The 16907-nt window shown below is 37.8% G+C and overlaps 1 protein-coding gene across 2 annotated transcripts; it reads right to left on the minus strand.

Annotated features, from left to right (window-relative positions):
• Positions 1–896: 896 nt before the first annotated feature.
• Positions 897–4933, minus strand: LOC149827056 (cytochrome P450 CYP72A616-like). Of its 2 annotated transcripts, none has more exons than XM_090019147.1 (5): positions 4619–4933; positions 2914–3134; positions 2300–2544; positions 1764–2154; positions 897–1595 (listed from the first exon to the last, which is right to left on the minus strand). In XM_090019147.1, the coding sequence occupies exons 1-5, from the start codon at positions 4665–4667 to the stop codon at positions 1170–1172; spliced, it is 1332 nt and encodes a 443-aa protein (XP_089875273.1). In that variant the 5' UTR covers positions 4668–4933; the 3' UTR covers positions 897–1169. The 2 variants fall into 2 exon arrangements, with proteins under 2 accessions (XP_089875273.1, XP_089875272.1); XM_090019146.1 differs by having other exon boundaries at positions 4614–4933.
• Positions 4934–16907: the final 11974 nt, after the last annotated feature.

Below are 16907 nucleotides of genomic sequence, written 5' to 3' on the forward strand. Positions count from 1 at the left end.
GCTCATTAAATGAATGATAAAAATCCAATATGTAAAGTCCGATGGATGAAAAACTTGATTGTTAGAGAAGAAACACCGCCGATTATCATCGGTTGTAGATTTTGGACCTTCCTTTGGTTGGATGGTCCCCCTTCATATATATAGTGAAGTACTAAATCACCACTCTGGATCAGCTTCTGCAGTACCCACTTGGCAACTCATGGGTAAGCACGAAATTATCTAAATAACTTCTTTCAGCACCTAAATAATGTATTTTGAAATCAATCTAGTTTCTATAAAGCATTTAATGGAAATATTGTCAGAATTTTTAATGCTTGGTCTATCATAGTTGCACTCTACAAATGCTTCTCTTCACTTGATCAGTGAAGCACAATCTTTCTTTGCATTCTTTGGCCTTCATTTAGAGAGCTCATTTGTTCTTTAATGCTCAAATAAAATTATATAAAATATGGTATATAGGTTCATCTTATGAGTATTTAAGCATATAATCTCATAGGCACCTCTAGAAACAAGGCCTTTCTATTGACATTAATATCAATCAAATTCTTTCCTTAGGTTTGATATGTTATAGGTTGAATCAAATCCACAGACCATATCTTCAATTATCTTCTTACAGCCACAAAGTAGGAAAAGCTTTTAAGAGTTGGGGTGCAATTGGATACACTAGGTGAGAAATCTCACTGGGCCCACAGTTCTGTTGTTTGGATAAAGTGTTAAATGGAAATGTAAAAGTCAATTTCCTCACTTCTTACAGTAAGAAAAAAAGGGGGAAACCTTGACCACTTAACTAGGTGGTAATTTGAATTCACAGAAATTATGGGGCCTGATACTCATGTGGGTTTTGTCATTCCTACTTTCAAAAAAGATATCTGCTTGTTAATGAGGCCACAAAAATAAACAATGAAGAGCTCCTATGAGAAACTTTATTCTTGCATGACGCAGCAAAATTACAGCATTACCAGCTAGATAGTACTCCCTAGGGACACTAGAAACAGGATCATAAACTGTTTCAAGTGATAACACGTACGAAACTTGCCCAAGAGAGTGATAACATCCAAAACATATAGCAATAGATGATCCTAGTACCATATCTATAATTGTAAACCTTCAGTCTTTACTCTAATAAAAACCCTGCTGCTAATTGATCCACTGCTTGTGCATAGATCTTGCTATATAGGGTGTAACATAATTTGAGCTCCATGCTGTGGTTGAAGAGATAGGACCGTATACGGAGCATGAGTATAGGCTGGTGAGAGCTCGAAGGAGAAATGCTGCAGAATCATTGCTAAGGCTATCTTGGCTTCCATTAGAGCAAATGACTGCCCAATACAGATCCGTGGACCGAAACCAAATGAGAAGAATGCCAATTGATGCTTTGAAGCATTTGAGATTCCTCCTGAGAATCGCTGTGGCTGAAATTCATCTGCATCACTGCCCCATAAATCATGATCATGGTGGATGCTAAGTATTGGCATTATTAGTTGGACTCCCTTAGGGAAGGTGACATCTCCCAGTTTTATTGGCTTGTAAGTTTGTCTAACATTAAAAATAAATGGAGGGTATAACCTCAAAACTTCATAAAGAATCATGGTAACCTGCAATGTGGACATCATCATTATCAGTATATTTGCATGCTAAGTGAAATGTCCATGCAACATAGCTTCAAACATGCAACTTGACTATGAACTTGGACACAAACTTGGTTCAAGTTGCTCATTGACTAAGCCAACTAGATTGTTTGAAGGAAAATAGTAAATACTCACAATCTTGAGGTCACTTAAACTATCAAAAGAGGGAGTATTCTTCCCACAGATTTGAAGAACCTCATCCCGAGCACGGCTCTGCCAGCTCGGATGCATTGAAAGCAAAACCATTGTCCATGTCAGCAACACTGAAGTAGTCTCTTGGCCAGCAATATAGAACAATTTGCATTCCTCTATGATGGCATCTATTGTCATCCGCTTCTTGAAACTCTGATTGTCATGAAGCTCATTGTTATTCTTGTTTGATTTTAAAAGTAACCCCAACAAATCATCATCTCTGGCTATTCCCAGCTTCATCTCCTCTTCTCTCTTCTCCACCATAGTCCTCAATATGGACGTGACCTCTTTGTGGAGCCTCCATCTCCTTAGATTCTTTCTTGTAGGAATATATCTGATGACACAAGTTTTCGTGACATGTTAATACACAGTTTGTCTTCAATTTCAGTATTAATTATCATTCTAAACAACCAAAATTGAGCATAAATGAAAACATTAAGATCAAACTCCAAGCTCAAGGGAGAAAAAGATAGCAAAACCTGTATCCAGGGATATAAATTGTCCTAGCAGCTTCAATCATTAGATTGACTTGCTCCCTCTGCATATGGAATACCTGTTTTCCTTCCTCATAGCTGCTACCAAAGGCTGTTCTGGAGATTACATCTGCAGTAAGACTCTGGAATTCAACCCATACATCCAATTCACTGGACCCATGAGCAGAAACTGATTTCTCCCATCTCTTAATCAACTCCAGACTACTGGTAACAAATGCAGGTGTCATCCCCTGTTGATCAAGGTCACAGAGTAGAGCATCCATCAGGGTACGATGCAAAATACTACCAAGATCAGTAGTTCAAACTGAAATTGGATGTTCAGTACAAACATAAGAAGAAATAGAGGTCAAAAGCATGGACATGATTCATGAAGCATCCCTTTTGGTTCATCAACAAATTCATATACATAACTACACAGATCATTGTATATCTACTTGTGTCTTTGCACTAAATATTAGAATCTCATATATGCAAATAAATATACCAACTAACAAGCAGCCAAAGGGAAAATGCATCCATCATATGCAATATCTTGGAATCAGGAAGCTTCGTTTCTGTTAAATTTTATTTGGTTGAGATAGGATGTGTAGAACTGAAACCTTTAGCTTGTCTAGGTAAAAGGCAGGGTTGATTATTCTTCTGTGCATTGCCCATTGCTCTCCATCCAAGGTAGTAATTCCCAAAGCCACGAGCTTCGCAAGAGGGTGTGTTGGTCGCTTTTGAAAGTGACCAAACTTATTTGAAAGGATATCCTTCACCATCTCAGGATCCAAAATGATCACTTGAGGCGTTGCACCAAACCATGTGACAAACAACTTCCCTACAAATGTGCAAGATCCAATTTGTGTCTGTTATTCAAGCAAAGAAGAACAATTGCCATCCACTGGAATGCCATTAGAAAAATTCCTTAGCAATCACAATTTTACTGTTACAAATAAAAAACAACTCTTGATGAAAAACACAAAATAAGAGAATGGGTTAATTTTAGCATCACTCATTCAGTGGCATTGAGAAAAGTACAAAAAAATCAACACCAAATGGATGCTCAATCATGAATCTATCCACTATGTATGGAAATCAGATATTGACAAAGGGCACCCAAAATAACATATTGGAAAGCTACTAATGGAATGTAAAGAACATCAAACGAACAACTCACAAAATCATTAATTTAATTCAATGAGTATGGAAAATCAGAAATCAACCAACTGCAGATGCTCTTTTTCTGATGCAACAGAATCCAGTTCATGAAAATCACACAAACATCAACTTGGCCACTCATAGTATCCACATCTAAAATTTGCAGAAAAGAAGTATGTCAAGCCATGAATTCAGTAAGCAAAGACCCCCTCCCATTGTACAACAAAACCCCATTTGCTAAAGACAGAGAAGCAGCAACTTGGTCACTGACAGAACCAATTGCTGCTTGCAGAGACGAAACATGAGAAGCCACAAGTTCACGAAAGAGACTCCTTAACTTGGTCACTGACAGAATTTCTTAATTGCAGAGAAGAAATATGGGAAGCCACAAGTTCACCAAACTAGGAGACTCTTCAACTTGGTCACTCACACAATCAATGATTAATTGCATAGAAGAAATATGAGAAACACCGAACTAAGAGACTCTTTAACTTGGTCACTCACAGAATCCATAATTAATGGCAGAGAAGTATGAGAAGCTACAAGTTCACCAAGCTGGGAGACTCTTTAACTTGGTCATTCACACAACCAGGGGCGTAGCCAGGATTCATGTGAGGGGGGGGGGGGGGGGGCAAACAGGGGTGTAGCAAAAAATTTTTTATTTGTGCGATAGTCGGGGGTTCGGGGGCAGCGCCCCTGTAGCCATTTTTTTTTTTTTAGATAAAATAAAAAATGGCTACAATTATTAATAAAAATCTATTTCATATGGACAAATCAAACTATTTGCTGCAGTCAGGGCTGGGCTAGGACTGGACTGGGCTACAAAAATGGATAAAAATCTATTTCATATGGAATCAGGGCTGGGCTAGGACAGGGCTTTAAAAAAAAAAAAACAAAAAAAGTTAACTGTTTCGGGAGGCAGGACTGGGCTACAGCCCAGTCCTGCCCCCCCTTAGCTACGCCCTTGCACACAACCAATGATTAATTTCATGGTAAGACATACAGGAATCCACAAGTTCACTGGACATAAGACTCTTTCATGAACAACATACATGCATCCTGAAAAGTTGACATGGACTAAGACTCCCTCTCTTTTTCTTGTTCCTGCTTTTGCACCAGAACTTAAAAATGCCAAAGAAGAAGAAAACACACATCATACCATACTTCCTCTTGGTTTCAGCAATGAACGGTGTGACACGTGGCACAATATCATGAGATGGGCTCATTGGATTGGACCAGGCTTGCTTGGTCATGCTCAAGGTCTCTCTCAGATTGCCAAGGAGGAGCTTGTAAGTAGGGCCATAGACTCCTTGTTGCTTCAAGCACGCTGCAAGCTTCAGTGGCTTGTACCACTGTGAGTAGACTAACTTCACCAGCCAATAGAGAAACAGAGAAGAAGAGAACAGCAGCAGAAGGGTGGCCAAGTACCCCATTCTTTCTAGTGAACACTACACAATAATCCAGCAAGCAAAAGACGATGTTGGTGGGCAATATGAGGCATCTATTTATAAGGCGGCCTTATCTACTATGTGGGCCATCTTTATTGACTTTGGCGAATAGAAATGCTTTTGTGCCACCAAAATTTATGTAACCACCAACTGATATCAAGATATTTGAAAATCCTACTAGAAATGCTGAAAATCCAGATGAACTCCGAATTCTACACAGCAAGCAGCGACAATGGGTCTGATTGAATGAATAAGAATCCAATCTCGTTACACATTCGGATATTAATTTATGGTCCATATTCATGAATAAGGTGTTGGATTTGGATCTGAGGTCTGATCGAAAGCATGCCACTTGCACCCCTAATATCAAAGGTCTAAAATAAGAATGTCTAATGGGCTGGGAGATGGCCTCGTCCTCTTCTGGTCCACGATGAATGAAAGGTTCAACTCTCTGATGCTAAATTACTGATGCTAAATTTTTTGGTCTCCACTTTCTACTAATATTAACATGGCTATGTCACCCTAAGCAGGTAAGCACCGAACAAATTTGTTCAAATTGTGGGCCCCACAAAAGTCTGACTGTTTCATGGGCTGAATTGAACATTTGAACATACGTCATTTAAGGCAATTGGTCCGTACATTTATTTGTGCAATAATATTGCATACGTCATGTTCTATATTAAATATATTTAAATATTTAAAGATAATTAATATAAAGCATGTTTTCTGCAAGATGACTAACTCCAAAGGCTAACAATTTGGAATTTTGACTTCTATACTTGGCAACCAAGAAACCTCAGACACTGACATCTCTAGATTTTCTTTACGGTGTGTTTGGATCAGGATCATTAGCGGGGGCACTTCAAAAATACTCTATAACTGTAGGGATGTAAACAGGTAGGACTGGAGTAGGATCTTGGCACCTAATCAGATCGGTATTTGGATTGGATCTGATAAAATAAAATCTGAATCTGATTGGCTTAAAATCTGATTTTTACGCATCAGATTTTGATCATAATTGGATTTAGATGCAAAACTCAGTAATGGTTCCAGATCGTTTATTAATCAGAGATGAATTTGGCTACAGAATCTGACTAATCGGATTATGATTTCGGTCAGATGTGGGATTACATCCGCGCCATTGAGCGTATCTATATCGATCTTAGGTGTTGGTGATGGGACCTGCCATAGACAAATGTACTGTATAACAAACACATACACACACATTTGGTAGGCACTGATCATAGTGGGTAGCTAGCTACTCCCCAGTCCACACTATATGTATATATAATTTTTATTTTACTGCTTTTATACATAATTATCCGTATTATGTGTGTATGTGTGCGACTGGATTCTTTCAATCTTGTTTTGAAGAAACAATCGTGTTGTACAAGCGGTACTCGTGTCGTATCATGTAATGGTAAAAGGGTTTAGGTTAGACCTGATTCAAACCAAGATCCAGTTTTACATGCATGTCAATATGGAACAAAAATCTGACGATACGGTTCGAATCCATGCCTGACCAGATTGGTTTTTTGACCCATTGGCATGCTTATATATTTTTTTTCAAAAAATGTGTTTCTACACAATTATATCTGGGCATGGTCCTTACCCATCTGAAACTGGAGAGGAGAGGACACAACCTGGAACTTTGTAATCGATCTGGGTCAGATTGGACATAAATCAGGATCCGATCCAGACATCAAAAGGTTAGATCTGGGTCTAGCCTGATTTCTGCATTGTAATTGATGTTTGGGAGTCACCAAGTTTATGATCTTGGCAACTATATGCATGATACCAAAAAAAAAGTCATTTATTTCACTCATTTGCTATTTGTTGGTTCTTGCAATTGAAGGCACTAGAAATGTCCTACTTGATTCAAATTAAAAGATCTGGGTTGGACAACTATGATGAGGCACCCCTAGATGAATATGGTTAGATCCAAAATTCTCCCTCTCTCTCTCATGGACAATGACTGCAATACTTCTAAGAAAAGCTTGAAAACATATATAGTAGTCTGAAAGTGAAAATTTGATTTTGATCCCAACAATTGTTTATGCAGGATGTTTCTTCTCTTTCAAGAATTAAAGAGTCTCATTGTTTAAACGGTAATTGCATTAAAACTTTCTGTTCACAGCCTGCCCTCAACACTTGGAACATTTGCGTCCGTCCATAAAGTGCTTTACGTGGTGCATATAATATTTTTGTGAATTCCCTCCTTCCATGTATGTGTAGGTATGATCAAGGGACCAAAGTGGGGTCACCTAAGGGACCTTCATTCTGCTTTGAGACTCTGCAGGAATGATCTACTTTGGGGAAATCCTTCCACTGTTTCTGTGGGTGATGAACTTGAGGTAAGCTACTCAAGATAACCAACCATCTCATACATGTCCATTTCAAACGAATCATAACACAACAGGTGCCGGTTGGACCGCATTCCTTACATAGACTTGCAGCTGGTTACTGCAGAGCAACTACTGCCCAACTCACCTGGTCCCATCGCAGATCTAGCTGCAGACACCCGGCCAAGCCTAAGTTCAGGCCCACCAACTGAAGCAAAATTACTCCAACCAGAAGCCTAGATTGTTGGATGCAAAGTGCTTTAACCCATCCTGTGACTTGAAACCAAAATCTAGTGCAGTTTTTGGTGCTTGTCCCCAGTTCAAGCCTCAACACAGATTTTGGGGTCCCCAATTGATTCCTAGTCTAAGTTCCTCCAAATGTGTCAAGATTGCCATACTGGCATTTAGCGCTGAAACAGTGAAACCTGGCACAAGTTCTGAGTTTGAGTAGCACATTGGACCAAGTCGGCTGGTCGAGATGTATGACAGTGCAGTATCAAATAATTACCATCTGTGAAATATAAATGCATACTAGTTTTAAACATGAGATATCGAAAGGCCTTTCTTGCTCATGCAGATACATGTTTATGAAGTGCTAGGCAGTAACGTGTTATGCCTTTCTTACAAAGTACCGAACAAGAGAGCCAGCAACTATCAATTTCAGGAACCACATGTATTACCTGCTACCACATTCAATCAGTATTCTTTCAGATTGTAGGACTGTTGTGTTCAATGCTGCAAATGTAAGCTGTGTGGGCTCTCATTAATGAAGCATGATTATGAGCATGAATATCTCCTAAAATATTTTGACAACATAACTTGCAGGAGAATTGGATGCAGATGTTGTCACAGGAAGTGGTATTGGAGGGCTTTGTTGTGCAGGGCTTTTGGCCAAATATGGGCAAGATGTTCATGTATTGGAAAGCCACGATCTTCCAGGAGGTGAAGCCCACTCATTTGAGATTAAGGATTACAAATTTGATGAGTTCATTATTTTTGGTTTTCAGTCAAGAGGTCGGCAGGTAATTATGCATCCCATTATACAACTGTGCAATTTATGTTCATATTCTTTTAAATATTAATTTACACTTTCTACAAATCAGATTTAGTCAATCGTTGGAAAGTCTAGCGGATTTGTACATCAAGTAGATCGTACGACTATATGGAGTACCTCTATCAATCATCTTCGATCGAAATGCATGATTTACTTTAAAGTTTTGGGGCCAATTGTAGAAAGCCTTGGGGACTCAGTTGAAGTTTAGTACAATATTTCATCTTCAGACATATGGTTAGTCTGAGAAGACGATTCAGACTCTTGAGGATATGCTTAAAACATGTACCTTAGACTGAAAGGGCGATTGAGACAAACATGTGGTGTTGTAAGAGTTTGCCTACAATAATAGTTACCATAGAGTATTGACATGACACCCTATGAGGCCCTGTATGAATGACATGCAGATCACCAGTCTATTGGAACGGGGATGGTGTGCAGACTTCAGACACACCCATGGTGATAGAGGATTACATTGAGCAGGTGTGCAAGATTCATGATACACTAGTGATTATTCGGAGTAGGCAAAAGAGTTATGCAGACCGACAGTGTTGAGAGCTCACATTCGAAGTTGGTGATTTCATTTTTGTGCAAGTTTCTCATATCAAGAGTGTTTTCAGATTTGGCAATAAAGAAAAACTCATTCCCATATACGTTTTACCGTTCAAGGTTCTTGAGATGATAGGCACAACGACTTATCGTGTGGAGTTACCACCTTAATATGCAAAGATTCATGATGTGTTTCATGTGTCAATGCTGAGAAAGTATGTATATGACCAATCACACATGATTTGGTACGAGAATATAGAGGTACAAGGGGACTTGTCCACAGAGAAACACCCAGTTGAGATTATGGATCGAAAGAAACATGTGTTGTGGACGAAGACCATTCCTCTAGTGAAACAACATTGGCGACATGATGATATAGATGAATGTACATGAGAATCGAAAGCTGCGATGCAGGAAAAATATCCCTACTTATTTGAGTAGTAAATTTAGCAGACAAAATTCTTTTTAAGGGAGAAAGACGTAATACTCATAAATTTTTGGCAATTATTTCTATAAATAAAGATGATTTTTGTCTCATTTATGGATTTTTGTCTCATTTATGGTTTTTATTCATTCAAGTAAGTATTGGAGGTAGAATTAATTGTGTATATTAACTCAAAATTTAAGCCCAAGTGAATTGTAATTTTAACTAAAGTTAAAATGAAATTTGAATTGAACTTAGGGTTAATTTCATGTAAATTGAAATTTAACATGAATTTGGAGTTTTATTGAATTTGGATTTCAATTCGAGAATTTAAATTCAGATTGGATTTAGATATAATTCAGATTTAATAAATTGATTTCGAATATTATAATTGGATTTGGATCTGATTCAAGTTGAATTAAATAACAATTTGAATTTAAATTATATGTTAATTTAAGTCATAATTGAAAATTGAATCACTTTGTGAAGCATGAGAAGAGTATAAACAGGCACCAGAATTTACGTAAAGATAATAAATGGATAACATAGATATTTGCATTATTGCAAGGAGAAGCTTAACTAGGATCTTTGTGGTCTGGAAAACAAAAGATGTTTGATGATCTTTGTGTGCATTAATGGCACTTACCTCTTGCTATGCCACGTCTTTTGTTTCAGTGTGAAGACAGATCAATTGACTATTTTAGCTCAATTGGTGAAACTCTTAGATTGCCATAATGTTAGACAAGAAACGGTGTTGTTAATGGTTCAAATATCTGACCTATTCAGGGGTATACCTGGTTCCGACCCAACCGTCTAGTCCATTAGAGATTGAGTCTCCATTTTTGTTAGGTCAATTACAAAACCTATTCTTGTAATTTATATGTTATTTATTTAATGTGTTTTTGTTTATGATACATACATATACTGAGAGACCCAACAAAAGGCACGTACCAAGCACAACCTGAGGTACATAGCAAGCACAACTTGAGTAGTAATCTTATCAACACAACAACTGGAGTTTTAATAGTCATCCTATCAAGTCCCAAACCTAAATTAATTGTATTCAAGTGTCAAGTACCTATCCATATCCAACTGCTAAGAAGTCTTGGTTTCTAAATCATTAAGGGTCTATTGCCTAGAATAATACCATGTGAGCTATGTCGCATAGGTGCAGGTGCAGGTCCGTATGCAATGATGCGGCACTTTAACCCTACGACTCATTGACAATATATGATGCTAAAGAACTCTAGTGATGACTTATGTTAGAGATTTAACCCTAGGAAGTGGGAGAAATAGGAGAGCTAATGTGGCGGGTTAAAAAGATAAACATACCCCTATGACAAAATAATAACAAGAAGATATGTGAAAGTGTGAGTGGCAAAGTACAATATTCAATTACTTGTAGTTCTTGAAACTCTTGCAATATAATGCACGTGGGTATTGGCCATACTTAAATTTTGATGAGCAAACCGTGCAGGTTTCTCGACTCTACTAAGTACGTTAATGATAGCTGGTATGAAAAATCATGCAAAAAAGAGATAAATAGTACAACTATACAATTGTTGGGTAAAATGAAAAACTAACTCATAGATAGATAACTATGTCGATTTATACATGGTGTCGTGTTCAATAAAAATAAGTGTGAAAGTGTGAATGACAAGCTATGTAACATGAACTCTTCTAACAGGAAACTACACCTGCATCGCACCCTCACCCATGCGAGTGAACACAACTTCCTTTGTGTCAGGTGAAATCAACCACAATGAGGTCCATTTCTGTTTAAAAGTAGATTCAATTAACCCTAACCAAGTGCATATTTATCTAATATTATATATATAAATACATAAATGCATACACATACACATAATGTTCACTCAAAATTGTTAACACATATATATATATATATATATATATATATATATCCTCGCCACACCCCCTCACCCAAGTTTTTTTAAAGTGTTGCATCTTTGCATCTGCACCCGCATATGTACCTATGTGACATAGATGACAAGATATGGTGTTTAGCTACAAGTACTTTAGTAATGGTTGCTATTAGAGATTGAACCAATTAGATGTGAGAAATAGAAGAGATATGCACTGGTGAGGTAAAAAGACCCTTGTGTGAGAAAATAATAACGCATTCATAATGCCATTTTCAACAAGATAGAATGTGAAAGTGAGTGACAAAATATGATATTCAATTATATTTTTACCATACTTTATTTTTTATGAGCGAATTGAGCGAGTGTCTCATCTTCAAAAAGTACTTTGATGATAGCAAGTGTATGGAAAAACTATGCAAATGGATACAAATAGCACAACGCATTGGTGGGGTAAAAAACATAATTTAAAAACTTGCTTGGTTGACTTGGTCCGGATCACCTAGTCACCGAGTAAAAAATCAGGTTGAACTCGGCTTTAACAAAACTTGGCCGAGTTATGGGCGAGTCATGCATATATCACTATAAGAAAATACGTTGTTAGCGACGAACTTTAGCGACAGAAATATTCCGTCGCTAGTTAGCGACGGATTAACGAGCGACAAACATCCGTCACTATAATTAATGAAGCTTACGAAACTAGTGACAGAATATAGTCCGTCTCCCAGTCCGTCTCTACTTAGCGACGGATTTTGTGACATATTGTTTTGTCGTTACGGCCGCACCATTTGGCGACGACTTTTGCGACAAAATCTAGTCCGACGCTACTTAGCGACGGACTTGGCGACGAAATATAGTCTGTCGCTCGTTTCGTAAATTTGATTTACGCTGGCTTAGCGACGAATTAATTCTGTCGCTAAGCCATCGCTAAGTTTCGAATAACCGTAATCCCAGACAACTTTTCCTTTTCTTCTTTCGCTGCTCCCGCCGTTCGCCGCTCTCACCGTCCACCGGTCCCACCGCCAGGAGACAGGTAAAGGACCCCCCCCCCCCTCCCCCCCCGCGATTTTCGGCAGAGGGTTGGGTTAACCCCCTGTCTGTTTGTGCCCTAGAGCTGCTTCAATGGGCATTTAGCGATAACCTTAATCTATCCTATCTTTTTTTATTTCCTTTTCTTTTTTCTCTAAAGCTGCTTGCTCTTGTTTGGGATTTGTTTCTTCACTGTTAATTCTGAAAGAATGTCATGCACATTAGTTGAAAGGCCCTATTTTCAGCTTCTTCTTCTTGTTTTTTCGGTCTCAATTGCTTGAATTGGTGAATTTAGTCACTCTTGTTCTGAGCGTATGTTTTGCATACTAATTATTGATGACTCTTGTTCTGAGTGTATGTTTTGCATACTAATTATTGATGGAAGATTCACAAAAACCATATTGAAACCCTAATTTATGCTTTAAGTTGTTTATAAACTCTTGTATTTGATGAAACATAAGTATTAACAATTGTATGGCATGATTAAAAAATAACTGCAGGAATACAATGGCGAACTGGGATATATGATTCTTGTTTTTTAAATTATGATAGATATATCCTGAATCAGTAAGGGAGAATTCTTTGTTAAGATGTCTGAAGTTCGGGGTCGACCAACTGTTTTGTTCAGTTCTTGTTACTGAGCGCCTGTTGAATAACCAGCCTTCTGTGTAGCATGAGAAAAAATTTCCATATACAAACAAACAAGCAAAAACAAATCTCTTTTGTTTTCAGTCTGTTTTTTTCATGCTACGCAAACAAGCTAAAAACTTTCTTTTATCAAAAACTCTCATAGGCAAATCTTTCTTTTCCTATGAGAGTTTTTCTCTCTTTCAAACGTGCCCTTATAAATAATTAAACGCACAAATTCCTTTTAAACTTCTTAATGTTCTTTAAAATATTAAAATATCTTAGCTATGATCTTTTCTTCAATCTATGTCACAAAGATACGTTAATAGAGGACAGGGGATGTGGGTTCGACTTGTAAATTTTAAATTCTTATTTAAAAAGACACGAGGACATGTATTTTTAAAAAATTTAATCAATAAAAAACTGTTTTTCAATATTTAATATTTAAAATTACTTTTAGTTGAAGTATTATTAAAAATAAATAAAAAATTATCAAAACATTAAAATAATAAACTGTATGAATATGTCTTCCAATCAACGTGCAACTCATGTCACCAAGAAGCTGAAGGCCCAGATTCGAATCCCTCTGCCACATAGGGCTTAAATGATATCCGGTAGGGGTCTACCTAACCCCAGCTTGCCTATCAAAAAAAAGAAAAAAGAACACACGGCCAAAATAACGTGTCCAACACGTTTTATCACAGACTTATATAGTGTGTTTCTCGTGGCATCAATGATATATAACAAGCATTGGACATAAAGATCTGCAGATATCACTAATTTTAAAGAGTTGACTGATCTACTTTATTATTATACTTCTGATAAAAATGAAGTCCTTAGGTTTAGCTTGCTTTCACATGGATGCCAAAATGACTCTGCCAGACTCAACTTCATGACTCCTGCAGAACATTTTTTTTTAAAGGCAAGCTGGGGTTAGGCAGACCCTATCAGTTATTATTCAATCATACCACTGGGGTTTTGAACCTGCAACGTCTGGACTCCTGCAGAACATTTACATTTGAATGCTAAATCTCTCGAACATGAATTGCATGCTGACCACAATAACTTCTTTTGCAGTAACAGTTAAAATAAAGCAAGAAGAACAGAACAAGAGCATCCCAACGCTAAAGAGATCAAAATTTCCTCACTACATGAATCAAAGAAACTACATAAATATGATACTTCACAATTTGCTTTTATCCCCGGGAGGTTCTTGCATGAATGCACCCTTTTGGATCATGAGACGTTGCACACCATTCACCACACCAAAAGGAAAGCTTTTTTATTGAAGGTGGACCCTGAGAAAGCATTTGATTCGGTTCATTGGGATTATGTCCTTTTCAATCCTTTTTTTTTTTTGAAAGGCAAGTTGGGTTTAGTCAGTCCCCCACCAGTTATTCAACGTACCACTGGGTTTTGAACCTGCAACATCTCACCACAAGAAGACGTGCACTGACAGCTCCTACCAACCATGTGGAACCCGTTGGTGTGTCCTTTCAAATCTGGGAAAAATGGGATGCGGTGAAAGATGGATTTTCAGGATCTAATGTCTTCATTCAACATCCCACACAGTCATCTCTGTCAATTGCCGACGAGGATACTCATTCAAACCTGAATGCTGCTTCAAGCAGGGCTACCCCTCTCACCCTTGTTGTTCAATGTCGTAATGCAGGGCCTTGATTCTATGCTTAGTCTCCTTTGAGAAGGGCATTTTTCATGGATCAACTCTTTTTGGCTTTTCCTTCTTTTCTCATTTGTTTTTTGCAGATGACATCTTGATCTTTGGTGAGCCCACTATGGAATATATGTGGTCATTATGGCTTATTGTGCGTTTCTTTTTTAAAAATTTGGGCTTGCGAATAAATGAATCTAAAAGCCAAATTGTCATCTTCAATGCGGATGAAGCTACCACTATAGCGGCGCCGATCCTTTTCAAAAGCAAGACTGCCTCTCTTCCAATGCGTTGCTTGGGGCAGACACTTCACATTGAAGCCAATTGTGGTAGTCATTGGGCTCTTGTAGATAATCGAAATCGGCAAAAGGTCGATGGCTGCTCTGCTCGTACCTTGGCAGCTGCGGGAACAACTACTCTAGTGTGGCATGTGCTTGTGTGCGAAAAACAAAACTCAAAAAATCTATTGAGAAAGCAGGCATGTTTAGAGTATGTGCCCTTATAATTCTTATTAACTAAGTCAGATATTTATACACAATTGCTGAAACAAAATTGTTAATTTGTTACAAATGAGTGGTTCTGAACAGAATTCAAGAAAAGGCCTACCGACTAATTTAACAACTCACTTAACTGACTAACAGTAAAAACTAATTTTACAGCTAAGCAACAGAATATACAGCTACACAACAGAAGCCTTCTTCTATTCACTACAACATGCCTCCCTCAAACTGGAGCATGTAAGTCACAAATGCCCAGTTTGCTTTTGAGAAACACAAATTGTTCTTTAGCCAACGATTTGATGAATATATCTGCTAGTTGAAGACGAGATGGAACATATTGAGTATGAATTACTCCAGCTTTAATCAGATCTCGCACCAAATGGCAATCAATTTCTACATGTTTAGTACATTCATGCATAACTGGATTAGCAGAGATTTGAAGTGCTGACTTGTTATCACATAAAAGCAAGACTGGCTGGATGATTGAAACTAGTAAATCTGCAAGTACGGCTTTAAGCCACAAAATTTTACATGAGGTATTGGCCAAAGCGCGGTATTCTACTTCAGCAGAAGACCGAGATATCGTGTGCTGCTTCTTTGTCTTCCAAGAAATCAAGGCACCACCTAGGTAAATACAATACCCAGTGATTGAATGCCTCGTATTTCTATAAGCAGCCCAATCAACATCACTGTATGTTGTCAATTGTAGACTGTTATCTGCTGGAAACAAAACTCCTTGTCCTGGATTTTGTTTGAGATAATGAAGCAGTTTAAGTGTTGTTTTGTGATGAACTAAAGTAGGACTTTGCATAAATCTGCTCAAGGTATGAACTGCAAACATAATATCTAGCTGTGTAATTGTAAGATAGATCAATGGGCCAATAAGTCGTCGATAGATAGTGGGATCAAGCATTGGTGTCCCATCATTTATTGACAAGCTAAGTCGTTGCTCCATAGGAACATCTGATGGCTTGGCATTGAGCAGCCCTGCTTCATCCAATATATCACATACATGTTTTTGTTGAGATATGAAAATGCCATTCTTGGATCGAGCTAATTTAATGCCAAGAAAATACTTAAGAGATCTCAAGTCTTTCATCTTGAATTGACGATGCAAATGACTTTTGAAATTGCTTATTTGTTGGTCATCATTTCCAGCGATGATCAAATCATTGACATAGACTAACATTGTAATAAAAACCTTGTCATTCTTATATGTGAACAGTGAATAGTCATTTTTAGATTGTTGAAAACCATAGGCTAATATTACTGAAGAGAACTTTGCAAACCAATTTTGTGGTGCTTGTCAAAGTCCATAGAGTGATTTACGTAGTTTGCAAACCCTTGTCTCATCTTTGTCTGCATAACTAGGCGGCAAAGTCATGTATATCTCTTCATCTAAGTCTCCATTAAGGAAAGCATTATAAACATCCATTTGATGAAGAGACCAATTAAATTTGGCCACGATTGAGAGCAAGCATCTCATCGCAACGAGCTTAGCAACATGAGCATATGTGTCATGAAAATCTAGTCCTTCAACTTGAGCATAACCTTTAGCCACTAGACACGCTTTGAAACGCCCATCTTCTCTGTTGGAATTATACTTGATTCTGTATACCCAACGACAACCAATAGGTTTCACATCTGATGGAGGATGAACTAGTGTCCAGGTTTCATTTGTTTCAAGAGCTGCAATTTCAGCTTGCATCGCTTGAACCCAGTTAGGATCTTGTGAGGCTTGAACAAAGGATGTAGGTTATTTTTGCTGAGAAATTGAGAGTAGAAAGGCTTTGTGTGTTGAAGAAAATTTGCAGAATGACACATACTTTTGTAGAGAATACCTGGTTGAGTTCCTTTCTCCAAGTGATGCAAAGCAGGTGAATGAATTTTAGCAGCTCCACAATAGAAATCTTTCAACAAAACAGATGGTT

This window comes from Nuphar pumila, chromosome 10 (assembly GCF_984573655.1).
Source record: "Nuphar pumila chromosome 10, dmNupPumi1.hap1.1, whole genome shotgun sequence".
Classification (NCBI taxonomy): Eukaryota; Viridiplantae; Streptophyta; class Magnoliopsida; order Nymphaeales; family Nymphaeaceae; genus Nuphar; species Nuphar pumila.

Excerpts from the sequence above, each read along its gene's own strand:
- LOC149827056 (XM_090019146.1), bottom strand. The coding sequence starts at position 4,887 with ATGGGGTACTTGGCCACCCTTCTGCTGCTGTTCTCTTCTTCTCTGTTT. Across the intron at positions 3,135-4,613 it reads TGAAACCAAGAGGAAGTATG|GGAAGTTGTTTGTCACATGG; the intron begins GTATGATGTGTG and ends GCACATTTGTAG. Across the intron at positions 2,545-2,913 it reads TTTACCTAGACAAGCTAAAG|GGGATGACACCTGCATTTGT; the intron begins GTTTCAGTTCTA and ends CTTGATCAACAG.